Source organism: Pezoporus occidentalis, unplaced genomic scaffold (assembly GCF_034315485.1).
Source record: "Pezoporus occidentalis ecotype Australia unplaced genomic scaffold, CSIRO_AGI_Poc_V1 ctg68, whole genome shotgun sequence".
In the NCBI taxonomy this organism is placed as follows: domain Eukaryota; kingdom Metazoa; phylum Chordata; class Aves; order Psittaciformes; family Psittacidae; genus Pezoporus; species Pezoporus occidentalis.
In genome coordinates, this window is record NW_026916030.1 from 6266501 (window position 1) to 6290655 (window position 24155).

Here is a 24155-nt window from a genome sequence, read left to right on the forward strand (position 1 = left end):
TAAATGATACCCACAGGACAAGGGGTCCCCGTGGGAACAGCATAAAAGTTTATTGTATGTAAGAACCGAACCCGTGGGGTATGTACAGGTATTTACAGGACAACGGATGAGCCTATTTACAACGAGAGCTGTCCTTCACAAGTCTGTACATCAAGGAGCGACCATGACAATGTATTTACAAGTGGGGTCCAGCGGCTCTGGGCGAGATGGGGAGGGAAAGAAATGAAACCAAAGGGCGAAGTGAGGAGCACGGTGTAGTCAAAGACCTCGTTGGGGCTGCATGGGGGCCTGCACAGACACTGTCCCCATCCCTTGTTGCATCCTGAGGAGGTGGATGGGAGATGGAAGGTGCCTGCTTTTCCTCCTCTTTGTCTCAGTATTGCTGACCAGCGGCCCAGTGACTTTCCAGGCCATCTCTCCTCTTCTGGTGCCACATTCCTGGCCCCATCCCTCTCCCCATAGACCAGGCTGGGAGCCGGGCGTCACAGCTCACTGAAGCGCACGGCTGGCTCCAGCTTGTGGGACAGGGCAGTGAGGACCTTGTCGAACTTCTCATAGCGCTCGGCCTGGCTGCTCTCAGCCCCACGGCTGCCCCACAGCAGCCGCAGCTGGAACTCGGTGCTGAAAATCTCTAGCAGCTCCGCTCTGGCCTGGAAACCTGCAGAGAGGGAGAGTCAGTCCCTAGGGATAATGGGGAACCCGTGGGATGCTCCTGGGCTGGAGGAGAGGGAAAAGGGCTCCGTGTCCCCATGGCTTACCCTGCAGCTTCACCTCCGCGTTGGTGTGGTAGAGCCCGCCGTGGTGGGCCACCATCCGCGCCGCCTCCAGGTGAGCCATGACCACCTCCACGCCGCTGTCGCTGGCCTCCCAGGGCTCGGGGTTGTCTGTGAGAGCCTCATCCCGCTCCAGGAGCGTCACGAGGGGCACGATGTGGGGAAAGGTGGTGTTGGTCAGCGGCGGCCCTTCTGTGGGGAGAGCCACAGTGAGGACCCTGTGCCCCTGCATCCCTTCCCCATGGAGCCAGGCTGCTCCAGGCAGCGGGCTTAAGGCCCAGCTATAGCACAGCAGCAGCTTTGGCTCCTTATTGCTGTGCCTGAGGCCATCACTGGTTCAACACCAGCACGTCCCAGCTGGGCTTCCTGGTTGTGCCAGGAGGGGAACGCTGCTGTCCCTGCTCTGTGTCTGTGTTTGCCAGGGCTGCGATGGGGAGCGGAGGGCTGGATGGTGGAGAGATGTGGCTTTGCATCCTCCCGACTCGCTGCCCCATCCCCATGCGAGCGCAAGGGCTCGGCTCGGCCGCTGGGTTTGTTTAGTTAGGAAATGCTTCCTTGGGAAGGAAGGAGCAGCCGAGGCCAAACGGGCCCTGCGGGGTGGCTCCGCAGCCACAGGGAAGCGTCCGGCGCTGTCTGGGAGAGGGGCAGAGCTCCCGAACACGTCCCCTCCACCGAGGCTGTGGATGAAGGGGGAAGGAGCAGGCGGGCAAGAGAAGGGGAGCTCCTCCCTTTACCTTTCCCTTCGTTCAGGCTCTTCAGGAACGGCTTCAGCTTCTTCTCGTAGAGGATCGCGCCCTCCGTGTGCCGCTGCCGCAGCACCATCCAGGTCTGCTCCAGCCGGGAGATCTGGAAGCACACGGGGCAGGTGCTGAGCTCTGGGATCACCCCCCCATCCCTGCGCAGCGCCTGCTGCCCCCCAAACCAGGCACATCCCCAGCACCGAGCCCGGGATCAGGATGTGTCCCCGCTGCCCGTGCCGCAGGACAGCAGCTCCGCAGCGGCCTTGAAGATGAGAGGCAGGGAGGGGGCAGCTCCACCTCCTTTGTGCGGGCAGGAAGCAAAGACTTCCCAGCTGGGCTCCATTTAAAAGTGGATTTTAATCTCCTTTCGTCTCGCAAAGGGAGCAGCGTGGCCCGGAGATGCTGCTGCCTTGAGACTGGTGTGCATTGTACTGCAGGGCAGATTCATTTCCTCCCAGGAACACAGCCCAGCACTGAACAAAAAGCCCAACCGCTGACAAACAATTGGATCCCAGCGGGATTGGGCTGTGTGCTCTGCGGAGGGGACAGCTCTTCCCCTTCCCTGCTTGCAAGGAATCAAGAGCATCAACTGCATTGGAAAAGACCTTTAAGATCAAGTGCAGCCTTTACCCCACACCTCCTGCCCTGGGTGTTTTCCCCTCCCACCCCAATGGGTGTCGGAGCCTGCAGGATGTGGGGAGCGGGATGTGTTATAGGCTGAGCCCAGGCTAAGAGGATGAAGGGAGCATCCCTGTACCTGTGCCATTTCCAGGGCGTTCATCACAGCCGCGAAGCTGAACATGTTCCCCATGGTGCCCTTGAGCTCGGCTGCCAGCTGGATGGTTTTGTGGAGCAGGGCTGCCCTCTCCTCCGTGCTGCCCGTGCAGCCCAGGATGTCCACGGCGATCATGATGGACATGGTGTGAAACCTGCCGTGGGGAGAGACGCAGAGTGGGGTCAGGGCAGGGGGCACAGGGATGCTCCAGGGCTCCTCCACCCCGTGGGGTACAGAGGAATCCCCCGTGCCAAGCTGGGGACGTCCCATGGGAGCTGTGCCATCCCATGCAGTACCGTTCCAGCAGGTCGAGGCGGAGCTGGTGGCCGTGGGGCAGGGTGAGCAGCTCCATGCCGGAGCTCACCCCCATCATCCGCTGCATCTCCGCCGTCACCCCCAGTATCCGGGCGACCTGGCAAGGAAGGGGAGAGGCTGATGAGAGCTGTGTTAATTGAGGAGAGGCTGAAGCAGCCTCTTGCCCCAGCACAGCCTCTGCCTGCCCTGGCTGACACAGGGCAGAGCCCAGCAGGGATGCTCCATGCTCGGGGTGCATCCCGCAGCGATGGGAGGGCAGCAGTGCCCATCCCTCCCGCCTGGCCCCAGCCGTACCAGGCAGTCCACTTTGGTGATGTGTTTGGCTAACGTCTTCACGTCCACCTCTGCCAGCAACTCTTTGACCTTCTTGAGCACAGCCATCTCCAGAGGCTTGTTCTCCATGGGGATAAGCAGGGACTGGAAGGCTGCAGGGTTGAAAGAGGAGGTTGTTTCCATGGTGGGGGGCACAAAGCCCACATAGTCCAGCTCTCCCTTCAGCCTCTGCGCCGCCTTTGCTTCCCTGGAGCCGTTCTCTATAGTCCCTCTGTGTCCTTCCTCCACCTTTAGCCTCTCCACGTAGCTCTTTGTTGGGAGCTGCTTGGTGTCGTGAGCCGGCCGGTCCCTGCTCATGGGTGAGGTGGGATGGAGCTGGCAGTAGTGCCCCGTGTCTGGCTCGCTGTAGCTGTTCACGGAGGGAGAAGGGGAGGCACGGGCATAGCCATGGCACGGAGTCGAGTGGGAGCTGTGGGCAGGGTCTGGCAGGGCTTTGCCGCTGTTGCCCTGGCACAGCTGGGGCTCGCTGGACCTTCTTATGACTGGAGAGGTTGGGGCAGCTCCAGCTGTTTGGCAGGCATGGGGCTTTAGCCGGGTAACTGTGGGGAGGAGAGGAGATGCTGTTATCGGATACACACGTGTAGGGACCACGGCTGCAGCAGCCAGCCCCAGCCCCAGCTCCAGCCCTCTGCCAGGACAGTTCTTTGCCAGGCACAGAACCAGACACTGGGGCTTCTCTTTACAGCGAACACCGTCCCCTCCCCAGGTCCCTGCATCACACCCATGCCAAGCCCAGCCTGACCCACGTCCCCCCATCCCCAGTGGGATGCAGGGGTGATGCCTACCCGTGCTGTAGGCGGGTGATGCTGGGTTCTCGGAGATGGGGGACATCGGGGAGTGCAGGTCTTGGATCTGGTCCACGCTGACGGCGCAGTTGCGAATGATGTCTCTGTGGTGGGGCAGGGACACGCTGGGGACGGGGCAGATGGGACAGGTTAACTCCTGCAAACAGGGGCCGGGCAAGGGATGAGGGTTTGCTGCCCCATCACCTTCTTCCACAGCCACCCATAACGAGCTGAACCCGTAACGAGCTCAGCTGGAACAAGTCCCTACAGGCAGCTGGGAGGAGAAGGGCTCAGTGCCTTTATAAAGCAGAGGCAGGGCTGCCTTTGGGGAGCTTGGTTGTGTGGATCACTGGGAATGGATGTCCTGCTGCTAAGGTACATGGGAAGGGATGGCTCCAGGGTGCTGTGGGGAAATGGCCCTAGGAAAGAAGCCTGGGGGTGGTTTCCTATGGTTGTGCTGCAAGTGGTACCTGATGGACACATTGCTTTGTTTCCACCAGAGAGCTGTGCTGGGGTGGTTTGGTGAGCTGCTGCTCAGGAGAGGTGGAAAGGGCCTGGAAGCTGGCCCTGGAGCCCAGCAGGCACCGATGGAGGTGTTGGGGTGCCTGGGTTGGTGACCTGCAGCACACGTGCACAAGCAGCTGCATAGCAAGAAGGTCTTGGGCTGGTGGGGCAGCAGTTGTGACCTGTGTCAATGGTGCTGCACAAGATGCTGTGCACAGGGAGGGTTGCAGGGAGGCATGGCAGGTAACTCACTGCCATGGGTGAGGAGTGGGCTGCTGTGATGCGTTCAGCTTTGAGTGCTGAGCCTCTGTGGTGGAAGCAGGATGGGAGAGCAGTGCAGTGATAAGGGGTCTAGGGAAAACGTGAGTGATGGGGACAGACTGATGGATCTGGGCTCTCCTGGAAGTCTGAGTGCTCTCCTTCTCCCTGCCATAGCAGCCGTTTGCCTGTTTCCTATTGGTGTGTTCTCACCCTGCCCTTGGGCTGAGAGGGATGGGCTGTGTCCCACTGGGGATGCAGGTGCAGATGGGACCCCTCTGCCTGCTGGGTGTGAGGGTTTATGCGTGGCTCTGCCCCCCCAGCCAGGCTCTGAGCAGCCTGGGGCTGCCAAAAGCAAGCGATGCAGAGGGGATCTCCTTCTCCACCTCCAAGGTTAACGTGAGCTGCTCAGCCCTGTGGAGGCTGTGATCTGGTGGCAGTGCAGACCCCCATCAGCACAGCTCCATTCATCTCCTCCTGCCTATCAGGCTTTCAGCTCTGCTGATGCAAATGCTCCAGCTGAATGGGAAGGGCTCTAAACCTAAAAGGGCCCTGCAAAAACCAACCAACAAATGGCCTCTTGGTGGCTGTGACTGGCTCCCCCCTCACATCCGCCTGGGAAAGCTCAGCTCCCGGCATTGACAAGCCCTGACACGCTGCTAATCCTGGCCTGGGTGGTTGTAAAGCACCCTCTGGCTTCTGGCCTGGCATGCTAATGCCATATCTGCTGCGGTAGCTCAGTGGGGTTGGTACCCCAGCTCTACCTGAGTACTGCTTCTTATCCCAGTCTCTTTCCCATAACTGATCCCCAAACCCTGTCCATTGGGAGCATGGTTCTCCTCTTTCCCGAGGGCTGGTCCTCTGCCCAGCTAAGCGGGGATGATGCTCACCTGCTCGGGCAGCCCTCAGCTCTGGTGATCTTATCCGCTGTCAGTCCATCGGTCATGGTGATGCTCCTCCTCTTGATGTGCCCCCCTTTCTGTGTGGCGGGGCTGTGGGCTCCCCCATGCTTCCCATTGCCCAGCCCATAGCTGGCTTCCAGGTAGCGCAGGGGGAAGGTGCGGTTGATGGGGCAGTAGATGATGGCCCCGCTCTGCTCCGAGATGGCTTTGCGGTTGCCCACGTAGAAGCGGACGAGGGCAGGCACGTTGTCGAAGCTCTCCTGCTCGAAGAGGTACTGGACACGGGCATGGCCCTCGCCGGGCTTCGCCGTCGCCTTGTTGATCTTGAAGTGGAGGGGCTCGTTGCGCCAGCGGCATGTCAGCACGTAGTCACCCAGGCTGGTGAGGGAGTCCCGGATGAGGAAGTCACCGTTCCTCTGCACCAGGCTCTCCGACACCTGGAAGGGAACAGGGCAGCTCCTCAGGCACAGCCACGCTGGTGGATGCTCCATTAGGGTGTTACTTGGAGCATTGCTTTGTTCCCCTTGCCCCTGGAAAAGCGGCCTGCTCAGAGGCTTCCCATCAGGACAGGCTGGTTCAGTGTGGCCTTGGGGTGCTCTCCATGAGCCCAAGCAAAGGATGCCCGGAGCCACCCACCTTCCCCTGCTCACCTCCCGCGGGATGCGGCCGTGGTACCAAGCGTGGCTGCGCAGGTCGGTGCTGCTCAGCTTCAGCTCCTCTTCCAGCTCCTTGTGAAGCTTCTCCGGTGAGGAGTCGAGGATGTATTTCTCCTTGGAGAACTGCACAGGGGAGAGGAGAGCATCAGCCAGTGCGGGGCTGGGAAGGGATGGGTTGGCAGGGTCCCTTTGCAAGGACTATGGCATGGGCACTGGTGATGCCATCTGCCAGGAGCAGACCTGTCCCTGGGAACAGGTAACCTGGAGCTGTGAGTGGGGATTGCTGCCTGTGGCAAGGGATGGTGGTGGGTAACGTGCCTGTTGATGGTCAGCTCCTGCCACCAGGAGCACTTGGAGGGTCTCCTGGTGGATTGTCCCCATCACGCTGCCCCTCTGCCCCAGCTCAGAGCTGAATGAGGTTGGGCAGGAGAAACCCTACCCCATCTCCTCCTCAAACACCTCCAGGGCAGAGCCGCTGTGGGAAGCAGTTTTCCAGGAGGAAAGCTGTGTTATTCCCCACTCCGTGCAACATCCGCTGTGATCCCTCACCCAAAGGGTTAACTCGCTGTGTTTAGCCTGATGGTGGCATGAATAGTAATGACAAATGCAAAGGGAACCTTCTGCATCGAAATTAGCTTTTACCAGCGCTGCTGCACCTGAGCCTGGAGGATGCAATTTGCCTCCTCCTTTCCCCCCTGGAGAGATAAGGGATGGCGTCACGTCTCCATTGGCCATGCTCCCTGCCTGCTGCTTGGCCAGCATTCCCAGAGGGCAGCTGAGGATTCCTGCTTGCAGCACAGTGCTTGTTTGGAGGCGAGGGTGGGTTTGGGGTGCACATGAGGCTGGTTCCCCTGCTTGGCACAGCAGTTTTGAGTCATGCTGTGATGCCAACACCAGTGCCTTGGACTGGGGAGCTTGGATCCCTATGTAGCCACTGCAGCATCCCAGTGGCTACTGGGATGTCCTGCTCCCGTGAGCAGGGTGGCTTGGTGGCCTGGCTCCACCTCTGGTGGCAGTGCCAGTGTGAGGGGACACTGGAGGCTGGTTCCAAGCTCCTTGGCACTGGTTAGGACAGGATGCTGCTGGCGTCTCGGAGGACAGACACAGGCTTGAAACCCTGCTGACACCGTGCTGACACTGCTGGAGAAGCAGCCTGGCACTCATGACCAGCCTTGCATGGAAGCTGGTGCCCCGCAGCACTGGGGGCTGCAGACCCATGGCAGTGCCTCAGACCTGACCGCTTTGCCCTGTGCCTCATCCTTACATCCCATGTCAATTCCTTCTGCCCTCTGGCAGTTGAGTAGGGGAAAGCAGAGAGCACTGCGCTGCTCTCCTGCCTTGTACCCACTGCTCTGGGTGCTCCTGGGACCCCACTGAGCCCCTCAGCAGGACTCTGACCCCAGGTCCCACCCCATCCCTGTGGAAGATGCTCCATTCCCTGTGGTAGCTGCATTCATCTGGCAGCAAAGCTGTCCTGGGACCCTGCTCCAGCCTGGGCAAGGCAAGGAGGCTGCCAAGGGTCTGTGTAATGGACCATGCTCTCCAGGGCTTGCCCTCACCAGCCTGGACATGTCCCTGCTTCTTCCCAACTCCTCTCAAGTCAAAAGGTGCTGGGACAGAGGTGCTGGACTGAACTCAGCCTTGTTCATCCAACTCTGTTCACAGCCCCTGCGTGCTGGAGCTGCAGGGACCTGGACCAGCAGACGTGTGGCTTGTCCCTTCCTGACCGAGGGCTGTGGGGATCCAAGTGCTTTCTGCTGCTCTGGGGGCACCATGGAGACAAAGGCACTGAACCCCATTAGGAATGAATAGCAGCGGGTGGATGCTGTGAGGTCCGGTGCCTGCGGAGGGGCCAGGCCGAGGAGATGCCGTTTCCATGACAACCCCTCTTTGCCACCAGCAGCCCTGGCTCCGGAGCAGTGATGGGGACCCTCAGCTCACCCCAAACTCCGGTGAGGGACCCCCAGGAGCCTGCCCTGCCTCTGCAGGCTAACACTGATGGAGCAGAGCCTGGAGCAGGGATTAGCGCCTGCTCTGCTCCGCGTTGTACATCTGGGTTTTCCCCCAAATCCTCCCCATGCAAATGGGCAGGATAACAAACACAAACCCAGCTGAGCGGCGCCCGGCTTCTCCAAGCCTGGATTTGGCATCCATGCCAGGAGCCAGGTGCTAAGCTGAGAGAGAACAGGAGGTTTGGGGAGAGGATAGGATCACAGAATGGTCTGGGTTGGAAAGGACCTTAACATCCTCCACTTCCAACCCCCTGCACGTCCCGGAGCATCCTGCCCATGTGCTGCCCGCTGGCTGGGTGCCGAGCTGTGGGTGCTGGCATGGCGCAGCCCAGCCCGGCGCTGTCAGCAGTGTGTCAGCGGATGTCTGGGCTGAAAAGGGCACTGCTTGGCACGCTCCTCTGTGCCAAGAGGACATCCAAAGGTGCACGGCCTGACGGGAGGCCTTGCATACCGGTGGGATGGGTGAGGGGAAAAGCCTTGACTTCCACTAGCACCCAGATGGAGTGTGCGGTGCTGCCCCCCTCAAGGCTTCTTCCATCTAAGTAGGAAGCAATAGGGATTAAAGCGGTTCTCCGGACCAGACAAACCAGCTCAGGAGCTGCCAGAGATGATGCCAAGCTCTGCTTGAGGAATCCCAACCAGCAGCCAAGCTGGCTTGGCTGGAGGAAGGAGAGCTCCTCCATCATGTTCAGTGCCCTGATTCGCAGTCCTAGGGCTGGGGAATCCTCTGGTGCTGCTGTGCAATGGGGGCAGTCCCACTGAGGAGGCAATTCCCAGGTCTCTCCATCCCTACCCTACCCGCTTCTCTGGCTCTCCCTGCTGCTTGGCTATGGGTGGAAGTGCCTCCAGTCATAGCTGAGATGCAAGGACTGGAACTAGCAGTGGAAAGGCAAGAGCTGGAGGATGGAGGGTGCTGTGGTATGAGTAAAACAGTGGCTTGTCACTGTGCCTGGTGTGGAGGAGAGCTTCCAAAGCTGGCGTTTGGCTTTGCTTGCAAAGGTAACCTTATGAAACAGGAGGGATTTGCAGCTTCTCTGCTCCCTCCTCCCAGATCTGGAGGAGTCGCAGCTGAGGATGAAGTCAGCCTGGAGAGCAAGGTGTACTCACACCCTCCCCTCCATGATAACATCTCACTAACCCCAGGGCATGGAGCGCATCTGCTCTGCTCCTGCCCACCCAGTGATGGGACCCTCGCTAGGGAATTCCCAACCCCTGCTCTGCCTGCCTGGGAAGCAGAACTGGGAGGAAATGGGAGTTACGAAGCCCTTGGGAGCAGGGATACGGGGGAAAGCCCCAGAATCGTGTGAGGGGACTTCTCTGCTTCATTTGCACTTGGCAAAGGGCTACTGCAGTGAAGTATTTCAGTGCTGTGAGCCAGTCCATCCCCCTCTTGATACTTACATGGAAAAGAAATGACTTGTCCTGTCTCCCAGTGACTCTGGGCAGGTAAATGGCCTCTGAGAAAGCACCAGCCCATCTGTCCACCCCACTTGGGTATGCCACATCTCCATTATCCTCACTGAAGGCTCAAAATCCTTGTCCTGGGATCCAAAACCCATCCTAGGACTGGTCCTGGTGACCCCCAGGGTCTTCTCTCTCCTTGTCTGTGCTCCTTTGTGGCAGCTCTGGAGCAATTATGTCTGGCTGGCAGGGGTGGGGTGCAGCTGGGGTTGATGGCTGGGAACATCTGGATGCTCCAAGGTGGGATAAGTGCCCCAGGTTGTGTGGTGGGGTGGTGGAAAGCACTGTTATCACTGCCCCAGGGGTGCGGGTCTCCGGTGCAGTGATGGGGCATGGGTACACACACATTTCCATCCATCTATATATTACTTATCTCACTCCAAGACGGCAGCAGCGGCTGCTGCTGCATCCCTTTTCGAAGCTGCTATTGGCCAGAAATGATGTCAGTGCTTCCCAGGCTGGGTGCACTGCCATTGGCGGTGAGCAGGGATGCGGCTGTCAGCTGGAAGCGCTCCAGTCATTCATGGGGACTTCAGTGTGTGTTTGCTGGGCACGCTTGGGCACAAATAGGTGGTGAAAGATCTGGCGGAGCCAGGTGAGCACTCAGGGCTTCACTTTTAACTCTTTCTGGGGTCGGGATGGAGCGCCCTCCATCCCCTCTCTCATCCTTGCGGAGAGCCAGACACCCACTTGTCTCTGCCTTGTGCTGACAGCAGCTTGCTGAAACCCCTGCCATGTGCAGCCCAAGGGCTGCTGCGCTAGGGCACATCCCCCTGTGCCATTGGTGGCCTTTGGACAGCCAGAAGAAGCTCTTCTGCTTTCCCTCTTTGCCCCCAACAGCAATCAAAATCCCTAGCTTTACACTGAGATCAACCGCAACCATGACAAGACTTGAAATGCTGCTCTTGGGCTCTGTCTTACCCAGCATAATCTCTGAGGCTCAGCACCTACCTCGCTCAGCAGGGGTACAGAATAACCCTGCCAGCTTTCTTGGCTGCCAGCTCCTTTCTAACTTGCAGTACGCTACAGCTCTTGCTTCAGCTCAGAGCCTGCTTGGCTCTTGCAGCCTTAAACACCTTTGCTCTTTGAGTAAATGAGAGAACCCAATTCCTAGCGCTGTGCAAATGCCAGCGTCCAAAAATAGGACACCTACACTCATGCCCAGAGAGCGGCGGTGCTGGGAGCACCCCAGGACGGGTGACAGATGCATCCCACCAGTCAGACCTGTGCAGTGGGGCACACACACAGACACCCAGGCCGGGGAGCCGTGCGCTCACCTGCGCTGGGGCTCTGTGTGCTCAGCGATGCTCCCCAGCACACGGCATCACTCGGGGGATGCTAAACGAGCTCTGCCAAGGGTGAGGGCTCCCTTCACAAGTGCTCTGCAGGGGGAACCGGCCGCCCTGCTCCCATGGCTCGGAGGGGGCTGAGTTCTGCCCCACTCGCTGCCTCCTGGAGCAGCGCGGGGGACAGCGGGGCCGCGGGTTGGAACCCGCTCTCCCCCTGCTCCCCCAGTGCCCGGGGTTACCCCGCGTCCCCCTCCCGCCGTCCTTCCCCACGCTGCCCGGTCCCCGCGCTCACCTGCACCTGCATGAAGGAGCCGCGGTAGAAGCAGCATGCTGCCGCTGACAGGGCGCTCCATAGGCTGCACCGCTCCGTCATGGCGCGGCGCGCCCGGCCCGGGCTGCCCCGGCCCGGGCTGCACCCCCGCTGCCGCCGCCGCCGCCGCCGCCGGGCTTCAATTTCAGCCGCTTCCCCGATTACCTCATCCCTTGTCGGCAGCGGGAGGCGGGACCCGCACCGCAGCTCCGCCCCGGAACGCCCCCCCGGGGCCGCCCGCACCCGCCCGCATCGGGCCCCCGGGGAGCCGGTACCTCTGAAGGGACCCGGCATTCCCGAGGGGAACCGGGTCCTTTGACGGTGAACCGGGTCCTCTGAGGGGACCGGATACCCCTGAGGGGATCTGGGTCCTCTGAGGGGAGCTGGTACCCTTGGGGGAAACCAGCATCCGTGAGGGGAACCTGGTCCTTAGAGGGGAGCAGACATCCCGGCTCCCTGCATCCTTAAGGGAACCAGCACCACTAAGGAGAACCAGCTCCTCTGAGGGGATCCAACGGCCCTGAAGGGAACTGGTTCCTCTGAGGGGACCCAGCTCCTCAGGAGGGATTCATCCCCCCTGAGGGGTTTTGTCACCCCTTAGCTCCCCATCCCAAACCATCTGCTCTCCCCAGTGACACACACGGGTCAGGGACAGCCTCTTACACCCCTTCCTGGTGATGTCCTTCTGAGGGACACCCCGGTGTGTGCCTCGCTGCGGGAAGCTGGCTGCCTGCTTCCCACATAGGCTATCTCCGAGTTGTGTTTAATTAAAGCTCCGCTTTGGTTTAATTAAGGCCACGGTTTCATGTATGGGATGTGCGAGGCAGCGCTGATGACTCAAAGCATCGCTCCAGCCCTGGCTCTCAATGTCCCCGCCTGAACCCATTGCACACAGGCAGGGGCAGGGGTCCTCCAGCACCCGCAGTGAGCTCTGCACCCCCTTGTCCCGTCCCCTTCCAGGGCTGTCCTGCGTTGGCACAGGGATCTGGCCATGCCAACAGGGAGCTTTACCCTCCCGTCCACAAAGCATCCAAGCACCCCGGTGCCTCCTGGTGTACCCTCACCTCAGGGGATGCTGTGAGCTGGGAGAGGCTTCCCTGCCGCCACAAAGAGCAGAACCCTGCAGCCTCCCCTCTCATTAATTCAGACGAGCCCCTCGCATCCCCAGGCAGGGAGGCAGCAGCCGGGGCTGATGAGAGACAGGTCCCCGGAGCAGCTCCTCCGCGCAGAACAAAGGAAGCTCGGAGGCGCTCGCCGGGCCCCGCGCTGCCCCTGCTTTAGCAGGAGAGAGGAGGAGACAGGGAGCAGCACGGGTCTGCAGCAGGACAGGGCTGGAAAGGGAGGCAGCGTGGAACACGGGGCACTGGGTGCTCATGGACCAACTGGGACAGGGTGGGAGCACGGGCGCTTCTCTTGCCTGGGGCTCAGGGACAGACCAGATGGCAGCGCACAAGAAGAGGCTGCTCCAACAGGATTCGATGGTGACTCATCCCCTTGCCAAGGCTTCTCCCCCGCGACGGGCTCTGTGGTTTCCTTCCAAGGCTCTCAGTGAGGGAGCCACATGGGGTGATGCTCCCGGCTGCCCCTCTGCAGGGGAAGCTGAAAACCTCCGACTGCAGGGACATGGGACAGCTTTACCCACTGCTGCTCTCCTGAAGGGTAACACCAGGGCCGAGGAGGCTGGGTGGGATGTTCGCAAATGGAGCCAGGAGCATGGATCCCCCAGGCAGCTTGGAAACACCAACCCTGAGGCTATCATTAAAGCACGTTAATTACCGAGCTCTTATTGATCCCGGCTTCCGACCCTGCCTGGCTCCTGGCTGCACCTCTAATCACGGCAGGCTTGGTGATGGGAGAGCTGGCCCTGGCTGGTTTGTGGCTGAAGCTTGAGGGCTGATGGTTGGTGGTACCTCTGTGCACATCTGGACCTTTGCTCACAAGGGCTTTGCAGAACATCCTCTCCTCCTGATTCTCTCCTTCACTGTCTCTTTCCTCCCTGTCTTTGCCCCCTCTGCTTGTTTCCATCCCAGTCACAAAGCAGGGACCTATTCCAGTGGCGGGTCCCAGCCCTAAAGGATCCCAGTTACAGCAGCCACCTTCCCATCCAGCCCTGGGGCTGAATGCTGCGGGGTGCTGAGCGCTCTGCAGCTGCACGGGCTCCCAGCCAAGCCCGGCGCCTGCAATCAGCCCAAGTGCCCCCATCATCCCGGTCACTCACACTCCAGCTAATTACTTATTTGACTAAAATAGCTGCTGTCACTGCAGCCATCACTTGCTTCCCTGACCAAAGGGAAGTGGTGAATAAATCACAGCCCACGGGCTCTGTCAACACCATGGGTGGGAAATAAAGGCCACCAAGCTTGGGTCTGGGATCTGCCTGGAGAGTAGGGAATGCTCACCAGAAAGAGCTCAGATCCCAAAAGCAAAGCCATACACATTGCTCCATATCTATGCTGGTTCAGTCTATTAGCAGCCATAAAATGCACCCGCCTCTGGGTGCACACACACACAGGGCCACCTCAAGTCATTTCTCAACAACCACATCTGCCCAGCTCATTACATCCCATCAGCTAACCGGACTCAAAGGGCTCCAGCCTTCCTCAAACCAGCTCCCTAAAGGCCATTGTATGGCAGCCACCACCGGAGCAGGTTTTCGGTGCTCCATCCCCATCCCACAGAGCATCCCTGCCACCCTTCCTCTGCTCCCGCCCGGCTCCCATTGTGCCAGCAGCCTCCTGCGAAAGGGCCGCTCTCCTCCAGAGCCAGGCGCCTCGCTAATGAATTTCTGGCCAGACATGAAGAGTCCTCAGGAATGTTAATAGTTTGCTGGAGGATAAGCAAGAGATTTGGAGAGATTTACACCGACTTTCATGTGACAGCCACGAAAGTGGCTCAAAACCCTTCCGTTGCGCTACGTGGAGGCAGAGGGAGGAGGCTGCCCCTGCGTCTGCAGCGTTCACAAGTGATGGGAGTGTGACGCACAGGCAGCTGCTGTGGGAGCAGCAGCAGGGTACCACATAGGGACCATGGATCCTCTGCCTGCCTCGGCCTCGCTGCTTCCAGCAGCCAGGGTCAAAGAGAGAGCCCAGAATGGTGGGATGGGGATGCAGAGCTGAGCACCCGTGCAGGGGTAGGACCCAACCAGCCCCTCTACCACTGTCACCCATAGGAGCAGGCTCAGTGTCTTACCTTCACGTATTCGCTGCCGGACTCCAGGCCATCGTGGTGGCTGGGAAGAAGGGAAGAAATGGAAACACGTAAGTGAAGGGCAGTGAATGGAGTCAGTTAAGTCAAAACGGTGGTGGCAGAGCTGTGGGGACTGGGGGTTTGTACCCCTTTTGCCATGGGGCTGAGAGCATGGGCATGGATTTAGGAGAGGTTCCCAGGTCCCAGCACTGTTCCTGCCGACCCCGTGCCCGCTCTCAGCGCAGGGTTTAACCTCCCTAATGCGATCAGGGAAGAATGGGGCCTTTTTCAGGGGATCTTGCCCCAGATCTGCTTGGGACCGTGTGAGCTGAGACCCAGCTGCCAGGCTGGGGTCCCCGCAGGTCACGGTGCAGGGAGGTTCATGCCGAGGTGAGGGGCCCTGTGCCCTGCTTCCAGTGGCAGAGCTGCGTTCCCAATAGGCTGCTGCTGGGACACAGCACCCAGACGGGAGCTTCTGACTGCTCCTTGTGCAACCCCATGGAAACCAAATCCCACTGAAACCAGGGTGAACTGCGGCGTCCTGGCTGTGACTGCAAGCTTTGCCCTCCCAGCACACGGGCAATAGAAGCTCCCATTCTCCTTGGTGACACGTTCACTCTTAGCCCTACTGACAACCACAACAACCCTGCTGATCCCGCAGCTTCTTTGCCATCATTTCATGGGGACAGATGGCCCCTGCTCCTTCCTGAGCAGGAAGCAAATGCTACTGCTGCTTTTTGTGCTCTTGTAGGTTGAGATATGTGTCTGTATGGATGAATCCAAAGGGAACAACACAGGAAAGAGGCTGTAACAGCTGGGATGCACTACCCTGAGGTCCTGCCTTTCAGAATGAAATACAGAACTCCAGATGTCTTTAACCAGAATCCTGTATCTGTCACCTCTATAGCGCCAAGCTGCAGCATGGACATCCCACTGCTTGCTGAGGTCAGGAGCACAGGGTGCTCAGGCCCTGGGATGCCAGCACAAGGCTAAGAAACAACCAAATCCCAGGGAACCACAACCCCAGGATGCCTCTTCTCTGCCAGGAGCAGCCTTGCTCCATCTGGTGCCTACAGCCATAGGACCCCTGCCTCATACCGGGATCTGCTGGGGCCCTGCACACAAACCCCTCCTGGGATCCACACTGGTGCCATCCCTAGGGAGCAGAATTCCTCCTCTGTGGATCCCTCCAGGCTGGGGATGGTTCCTGCTGGCTCAGAAATCAGTCACCCAAAGGGAAGCAGGGACAGAGGAGGTGACCACTGCCACGCTGGACATGCACCGGTGCATCACAGTGGGTCCTGCTGGGCTGAGCATGAACCCCTTGGTGTGCCCAGCAGGACCCACTCCTCCCATCCCATACTGGTGAACCAGCATCCCCATTGCCCTGCTCAGAAGGGGATAAAGGGCCTGGCAACGGGCCGCGGGCCCTCGCCGGCGCTCTCATGGAGCCACGGAGCCGCCTGGAGCTGCGAGAGCCGTGAGAAAAGCCGGCAGGAGGATGGGGGCCTCCGGGCAGGAAATCGGGAGCATGGGAGCAGCTGGGAGACGCTGCGGAGGCCCCAGTGCCGGGGAAGGGCAGCAGCTGGGGCCGCAGCCCCCCCCCCCGGTGCTGCGCATTCCTGCAGGAAACGGCATTTTTGGGGGCAGTGAGCGCCTGGGAGAAATTCCAGGGCTGCCTCTGGAGCGCGGCCATGGCTGGGACACGGCACCGCGGCAGCGGCAATGGGGAGCGGGGCTTTGGGATGCTCCTTTTGGGCTTGGGAAGGCATCGCAGTGATTTCCACCCGTGCCGAGGTCCGGGCTGGGTGCTGGGAGCAATCCAGGATAATGGTGTGGGTCCAGCCCTGGTCTGCTCATCCCTGGACACCAGTGCTGGAGAACCAATTCTGGGCACTTGGTGCCTCAGTTTCCCCCTCCGCAGAGCTGCCTTATCCCAGGTTTTGGCTGGCAGAGCCCTGCGGGAAGCAGCGCTTCCCGTGCCCCATGCATGGAGGGAAGTCAAATCACATCCGCTCTGTGACCTGCTGTGGGTCATCTCCCGTTAGTCACCGTGTCCCTATCGGCGTCACGGCCACCGCCTTGCTCTGAGCAGCTCCACGGGCTGGGTGCTGCTCCCTGTCCCATGGGGGTGCAATGGAGGGCCTGATCCTGCAGGGAACACCCACGGGCGAGCCCTCCCTTGGGCATCCTGAGGCCATGCTGTCTCTCACCACCATCCTCCCCAGCCAAGCCAATATCCGCCCCAGAGCCACCCTTGTTCCCCCCCACACTGCTTTGGTCCCTCTGCACAGGCTCGCCCCGTGCTGGGAAGCTGGCTCTGGCCCCCGACACGGGCTGGCGGGGACAGAATGTCCCCATCCCTAGGGATGTGCCTGCAACAGGAGGAAGGGCTGGGGCGCGGCACTGTCCCGGTCCTGCTTCCGCCAGCCCCACAGCAGGGCCCGGCCATGGGGCTGGCTCCGGCAGGCGACTGCTCCCTAAGGCAGAGGTTTTGGGGGACTCCAAGCAGAGCACAGAAGTGCCCTTGATGCCAAGTCCTGCTCTGGTGCCTCAGTTTCCCTGGCAAACAGCACGGATACACCCATCACCAGATGATGCTAGAGGGCGTTTGGCTGTTGAGTTCTGGGGACTCGAGTCCAGAGCCAAGACACCCGGTGACCACACACACAGCTCCCAGCCCAGTGACTCAAGTCACTTCTGGGGGAGCCCCATGAACCCTCTATAGGGACCCTGTGCCACTGCTGGGTCTCCGTGCTCACAGAGGACGTGGCGCTGCTGCAGACCCCCCAGACCTCCATCCCCCCCCCCCCCCGCGGTCCGGCTGCGGTGTCGGCAGCCGATGCGAACCCACCACGTCCGAGCTTTGTGCTCGCCCCTTCCCCGCCTCTCCCTGCCGGTCCCCTCCGGGGTGCCGGGGGGGAACCTCACCTGCCCTGTCCCAGCGCAGGGAACCTCCTGCCCACCGCTGTCATCACCGCGATGGGGACCAGCTCTCCCCGGCGTTCTCCCGCCTCGCACTGAGCGTTGGGACCCGGGGGCGCGCAGGGCGGTGCGGACCCTCCTCCTCCTTCCCGTCCCGGCCCTCCTCCTCCGGCCCTCCCTTCGGAATGCGCGCCCGGCCCGGCCCGGCTCCCACCGCTCCTCATCCCGCTCCGGGGGCCTCACCAACGCTCGGTGCTGGGGCACGGAGGGCTCAGCTCCGCGGTGGGATGGGGAGAACGGGGGGAACAGGAGGCACCGGAGTGGGGAAAGAGTCGGGTTTGGGAAGGGGCGATCCGATGGGAGCTTGTGCTGGGGGGAGGTTTGCAGTTGGTACCTTCACCCGTGCCCTCAGTGCCATACACGCTGCTGGGGACACTGGTGGCTCCTTGTGCCCAGACACCCAGGTGATGGGCAGGAGGTTATAAATCCTCTTGTTGATTCTGAGGTGAAAACCTTCCAAAAGGCCCAACCCCCATCTGTAAGTGCTGAGCCCCCAAATTCCCCTGAGGGTGGGAATTTGAAGGCAGGGATTTGTGCCTGTAGCTGGGGGTTTAATGGCAAGTGATGGAAATGGGGACAGGGCGGTGGGTTTTGGGGTAGCCCCTGTGCCTGGAGAGAGGGAGCGCCACTTGGGGAGGGGAATAAAGATGAAGGGATAAGGATGGAAGGGATGGAAGAGATGAGAGTGAGGGGTGGATGGGGTCAGGACGGTGCAGGTCCGAGCTCTTCGCAGCACATCCCAACCCTGGAGCAGAGCCGCTGGCAGGACAAAAGGACGCTTGGGCTGCGCGGGGCTCGGAGATGTTTCCACCCCATCCGGAAACGGGAGGGAGCAGAAATCCCACAGGAAACCTCGCTCCCATGGAGCCGCTGACCTGGCCATGGTGCAGAGCGCTCCGGCAGTGCCAGCTGCATCCCTTCTGTGTCCCAGCCCCGTCCCCTTGCCCGGGGCGGGGGGGGGAGGCAGAAAAGGGGTCCCATAGGAAGGCTCAGCAAACCCAATGGGGCTGTACCTGTCTGGGGAGATCTCGCTGGGATGCTCTTGCCCCTTTTGATCGCCATCAGTGGTTTCCAATCCTGCTGCTGCATCAGGGCTCGGGGTTTGGCTGGGATTTGGGTCCACGCTCGGTGCCTCCATCCCGGGGCAGGAGATGCTCCCTGCTTGCTCCTGCTCCATCCTGGTCATCACTGGAGCATCCATGGGTTGAGCCTTTTCCGCCTCCTGCTCTGTTTGCCCAGTGGCTGAGGGTGAATCTGTGCCTGGATCAGGGGTGATGGACATCTTGGAACTGGGGAGCAGGGGCTTGTTACTGGGGATCCCATTATTCCGGCAGCTCTGGCTACTCTTGGCTTTGCCCTGGCTCTTCCCCGCCTTGCCCAGGTTGATCCTGGGCATGGTGCCCATGTGGCTGTACATGTCTGATGACCGGGCATAGGGACCGGGGCTCTTGGGCATGGTGTTGAGATCATCCTGGGTGCTGTCGAAGGGCTCCTCCAGGAAGCCATGGGAAGGAGGGAGACACGGCCCCAGGCTCTCGGGAGTGCTGGGGGCTACGGACACACGCCGGAGGGTGAAGGACCGGGGGATGCTGCTCAGGCTCCCGAAGCCTTTGAACTTGAAGAACTCTGGCAAGGAGAGGGGAGAGATGCATGTGGGGTTATTGGTGGCATGGTGTGAGGGTGAGGTCCTGGGCTGGAGTATGCATGGGGCACTGTGCCATGGTGCAGCCTGATGTCAGCCCTGTTACACCCTGCATCTCCAGTCCCAGCCCAGCAGGACATCCCTGCGGCCTTGGGTGGATGTGATGCTGCTTGGGGTATCCCTTAGGGAGCAAACAACCCCTGTGCCCTGGCAAACCCAACAGCAGCGTTTCCCTGTTGTAGAGACAGAGGAAGAACCACCCAGCCCTGGTGAGCACACCAGGGAGTGCCAGGAATGATTCCAGATCTTCTTCTCCTGCCCCGCCGCCTCTCTGCTTCCCACTGGGGACTCTGGGCAGGGCTGTGCCCATCCCTGGAGCATCAGGGCAGCCCCACAGGGCATATCCCCTGCCCTATATAGGGTGAAAGCATAGGACACACCCCATCTCCCCAGCGGATGGGGTCCATGTGTGTGTTCAAGGCCGGGTTGGATGGGGTTTGGAGCCACCTGCTCTAGTGTGAGGTGTCCCTGCCCGTGGTGGGGGGTTGGAACTGGATGATTTAAAGGTTCTTTCCAACCCGAACCATTCTGTGATGCTCTGCACGGCAGAGCAGGAACCGGCCATGACCGCGGCTGCGGGCAGGAGCTGACTTCCCCACTTCCTCGCAGCCACCTGCAAGCACCCAGCTCTCACAGAGCAGTGTTCACACCCGCAGCAGGCAGGTTTCATGTCACACCTCGGCCCCGGCCCCGCTCTGTGTGCCCCCCGCCGTGCAGCCTGCACAAGGACGGTGGCACACGGGGTGATGCAGGCTCTGCAGGGCAGGGTTTCACTGCTGTGCTCCGGCTGCCTCGGGGGGGTGTTTTGCAATGATTGTGACACCCCGGGGCTCTGCAAACCCTCTTCCCCTGCAGGCAGCTCGAGTTTGTGCTGTGGCAGGAAGCAGCGCGCTGCGGCTGTGCTGTGCGAGGAGCTCATGGACCCACACCCCCTGACACCAGCCATGGGCTCTGCAGAGCATCCCCATAGCCACACAGGGGCTGCATCAGCCAAAAAGCGCTTCTGTATGTTAGAAACCTCATGGCCTGAGTGAAGTTAAAGGCAAAACTGCTTTGGGTTGAGCATCCCCTCCGAGTCCGAGCATCCTCTGCAGGAGCTGCTCCCAGGGCTGCTGCGGGGTGGGAAAGGCAGCGCTGGGGAGGTTTCCCACCTCCCACCGTAAAGGCCGATCCCAGCTGCGATGGGGACGTGGGTTTTGCCAGTGGAAGGGTCCCTGGGGAACGCAAGGACCGGCCTCCCCCCAGCGCCAGCGCCGCGCAGGAATGCAGAGAGCAGCAGAGGCCGCTCCCGCTCAGCCCGGCGCTGGGAAGCGGGGTGAAGGCCACAGCAGCCGCCCCCGGGGCTGTGAGAAAGAGCAGAGCTCGCTCCCGATGGGTACCAGCGCTTCCTCCGGGAGCAGAAGCCGGGAATGCGCTCCCAGGCTCCCACCCAGCTCCTTTGTATGGGTCCTGGACGGCCCCGGCTTGCACCCCTGATGGTGCACCCCTTAGGATGTGATCTGGGCAGTGAGGACCCCCCCAAACCCTATTGTGCATCCCCCTGCGTGCATCCCGGTACCCAGCAGCACCCGAGCTCAGCCCCAGCACTGGGGATGGAGACCCCTCAAAGACCCTCACCCCAATGAGCTTCCTAATGAGAGCAGAGCCTGCTTCAGCTCCTGATGTACCCGGGTTGGAGCGACACAGAGAGCGTGTGAGCACACACACATTCACACACACATTCGCATTCACATTCATGCATTCTCACCCTCACATTCACCCTCACATTCACACTCACATTCACACTCACATTCACACTCACTGTTTCACACTGACATTCACTCTTACACACACAATCACTGTCTCACGCTCCCATTCACTCTCACACACACAATCACTCACACTCACATTCACTGTCTCACACTCACATTCACACTCACTATTTCACACTCACATTCACTCTCACACAATCACTCACACACTCTCTCACACATTCACACTGTTTCACACTCACATTCACTCTCACACACACAATCACTGTCTCACACTCACATTCACACTCAGTGTTTCACACTCACATTCACTCTCACACACAATCACTCACACACTGTCTCACACATTCACACTGTTTCACACTCACATTCACTCTCACACACACAATCACTGTCTCACACTCACATTCACACTCACTGTTTCACACTCACATTCACTCACACACACAATCACTGTTTCACACTCACATTCACTCACACACACACAGTCACTGTCTCACGTTCACACTCACGTTCACTCTCACACATCCCCATCCACTCCATCCTGGGCAGGTGCCCACCCACCCACCCCACCCCACACCGTCCCGCCCCACAGCCGCTTACTGAACTTCCTGAAGCCCCCTCGTTTCTGCCCCTCGGCCATGGCCGCGCCGCTCGGAGGCGCAGGGACGAGAGGGACCAGTTTATAACTGTGAAGCCCTTCCCTGCCCGCCCTCCCTTCCTGCCCCCCCCCGCAGTCACTCATCGCTCCATGGCACTTCCTCCCCATCGCTGTCATCGTCTGCTCCTGGCCCTGCCCTTGGCCCTGCCCGCCCTCCTGCTGCCCCACAGCCCTCGCAGTACAGAGCACCCAAAACGCTTGGGTGACAGCCATAGAGGAGGAAGTCAGTCCTGGACAGGGCTGATGGCCCCATGGATGAGGGTGCCAGCCCTATGGATGAGGGTGCCAGCCCTATGGATGAGGGTGCCAGCCCTATGGATGAGGGTACCAGCCCTATGGATGAGGGTACCAGCCCTATGGAGGAGGGTGCCAGCCCTATGGATGAGGGTACCAGCCCTATGGATGAGGGTACCAGCCCTATGGAGGAGGGTGCCAGCCCTATGGAGGAGGGTGCCAGCCCTATGGATGAGGGTGCCAGCCCTATGGATGAGGGTACCAGCCCTATGGAGGAGGGTGCCAGCCCTATGGATGAGGGTACCAGCCCTATGGATGAGGGTACCAGCCCTATGGAGGAGGGTGCCAGCCCTATGGAGGAGGGTGCCAGCCCTATGGAGGAGGGTACCAGCCCTATGGATGAAGGTGCCAGCCTTTGTCAAGGCTGACAGCCCTGTGGATGAGGGTGCCATCCCTATGGAGGAGGGTATCAGCCCTATGGATGAGGGTGCCAGCCCTATGGAGGAGGGTGCCAGCCCTATGGATGAGGGTGCCAGCCCTATGGAGAAGGGTGCCAGCCCTATGGAGGAGGGTACCAGCCCTATGGAGGAGGGTGCCAGCCCTATGGAGGAGGGTACCAGCCCTATGGAGGAGGGTACCAGCCCTATGGATGAAGGTGCCAGCCTTTGTCAAGGCTGACAGCCCTGTGGATGAGGGTGCCATCCCTATGGAGGAGGGTATCAGCCCTATGGATGAGGGTGCCAGCCCTATGGAGGAGGGTGCCAGCCCTATGGATGAGGGTGCCAGCCCTATGGATGAGGGTACCAGCCCTATGGATGAGGGTACCAGCCCTATGGAGGAGGGTGCCAGCCCTATGGATGAGGGTCCCAGCCCTATGGATGAGGGTACCAGCCAGCCCTATGGATGAGGGTGCCAGCCCTATATGTACCAGCCCTATGGAGGAGGGTGCCAGCCCTATGGATGAGGGTACCAGGATGAGGGTACCAGCCCTATGGAGGAGGGTGCCAGCCCTATGGAGGAGGGTGCCAGCCCTATGGAGGAGGGTACCAGCCCTATGGATGAAGGTGCCAGCCTTTGTCAAGGCTGACAGCCCTGTGGATGAGGGTGCAATCCCTATGGAGGAGGGTATCAGCCCTATGGATGAGGGTGCCAGCCCTATGGAGGAGGGTGCCAGCCCTATGGATGAGGGTGCCAGCCCTATGGAGAAGGGTGCCAGCCCTATGGAGGAGGGTACCAGCCCTATGGAGGAGGGTGCCAGCCCTATGGAGGAGGGTACCAGCCCTATGGATGTACCAGCCCTATGGAGGAGGGTGCCAGCCCTATGGATGAGGGTGCCAGCCCTATGGAGGAGGGTACCAGCCCTATGGATGAGGGTACCAGCCCTATGGAGGAGGGTGCCAGCCCTATGGATGAGGGTGCCAGCCCTATGGAGGAGGGTGCCAGCCCTATGGAGGAGGGTGCCAGCCCTATGGATGAGGGTACCAGCCCTATGGATGAAGGTGCCAGCCTTTGTCAAGGCTGACAGCCCTGTGGATGAGGGTGCCATCCCTATGGAGGAGGGTATCAGCCCTATGGATGAGGGTGCCAGCCCTATGGATGAGGGTGCCAGCCCTATGGAGGAGGGTATCAGCCCTATGGATGAGGGTGCCAGCCCTATGGAGGAGGGTATCAGCCCTATGGATGAAGGTGCTAGCCTTTGTCAAGGGTGCCAGCCCTATGGAGGAGGGTACCCGCCCTATGGATGCGGGTGCCATCCCTATGGAGGAGGGTACCAGCCCTATGGAGGAGGGTACCAGCCCTATGGATGAGGGTGCCATCCCTATGGAGGAGAGTCCTGCCCTGCAGACAGGGCCCTGCCATGCACATCTGGGGCTCAGCTCCTGCCCTCCCTGTGCCCCATGGGGTGACAGCCAGCTGCCATCACTGCCAATGGAAGCCCCTGTCACCAGCTCTTCTCTCATGCTGGGCCACCTTTGGGTGCCCCATACGGGTGTCTCCCTGCGGGACAGAGAACCCTAGGACCAGCAGGGTTATGGTGTCTGTGTTGTCCCCCATCCCCAGGGAGCACCTGGCGGTCCCGGTGTCCAGGATGCCCGTTACTGCTCTGGCCCTTGCTCCCTGTGCTCGCAGCCTTGGCCCCAAACAGCCCCAAACCCACCCGTTCTGCACCCACAAGTGGACACTGCTATGGGGAGGCTTCACCCCAGCCATGGCGATTTCTGCCAGCAAAGCAGGAACTCGGGGACCAGACCCCGGTGTCCCCTCGCCCCGGTCCCCTCCCCACGTCCCCTGGTGCAGTGCAGCGGCAGGGAGCGGAGATGCTGCTGTATCCCGATGACACGCGTTGGGGACAGCAGCACCGGGGAGCGGGGACACGGCGCTGCTCCATGGGGATGCTGAGGCACGGGCACGGTGACAACATGGCGGCCGCCGCCGGACTACAAGTCCCAGCAAGCCCCCGCAGGACTACAAGTCCCAGCAGCCCCCGCGCGGGGCGGTGACGGTGCGTGCAGCGGAAGTGCG

The 24155-nt window shown here is 60.6% G+C and overlaps 1 protein-coding gene across 3 annotated transcripts; it reads right to left on the minus strand.

Moving 5' to 3' along the window:
• Positions 1–25: 25 nt before the first annotated feature.
• Positions 26–21475, minus strand: SH2D3C (SH2 domain containing 3C). Of its 3 annotated transcripts, XM_062641472.1 has the most exons (12): positions 21341–21475; positions 18298–18910; positions 14303–14342; positions 6036–6164; positions 5374–5822; positions 3722–3846; positions 2898–3475; positions 2585–2700; positions 2271–2442; positions 1508–1619; positions 759–965; positions 26–658 (listed from the first exon to the last, which is right to left on the minus strand). In XM_062641472.1, the coding sequence occupies exons 1-12, from the start codon at positions 21378–21380 to the stop codon at positions 483–485; spliced, it is 2757 nt and encodes a 918-aa protein (XP_062497456.1). In that variant the 5' UTR covers positions 21381–21475; the 3' UTR covers positions 26–482. The 3 variants fall into 3 exon arrangements, with proteins under 3 accessions (XP_062497456.1, XP_062497460.1, XP_062497457.1); XM_062641476.1 differs by lacking the exons at positions 18298–18910; positions 21341–21475 and adding an exon at positions 17231–17302; XM_062641473.1 differs by lacking the exons at positions 14303–14342; positions 18298–18910; positions 21341–21475 and adding an exon at positions 11096–11368.
• Between the last annotated feature and the right edge of the window lie 2680 nt (positions 21476–24155).

What these genes read in the sequence shown, in the direction of transcription:
- SH2D3C (XM_062641472.1), bottom strand. Translation starts at nt 21,380, where the DNA reads ATGGCCGAGGGGCAGAAACGAGGGGGCTTCAGGAAGTTCA. An exon ending in AGCGAGATCTCCCCAGACAG is followed by an intron (nt 14,343 to 18,297) that starts GTACAGCCCCAT and finishes CCTTCTTCCCAG; the next exon opens with CCACCACGATGGCCTGGAGT. An exon ending in ATCACCCGCCTACAGCACGG is followed by an intron (nt 3,476 to 3,721) that starts GTAGGCATCACC and finishes TCCTCCCCACAG; the next exon opens with TTACCCGGCTAAAGCCCCAT.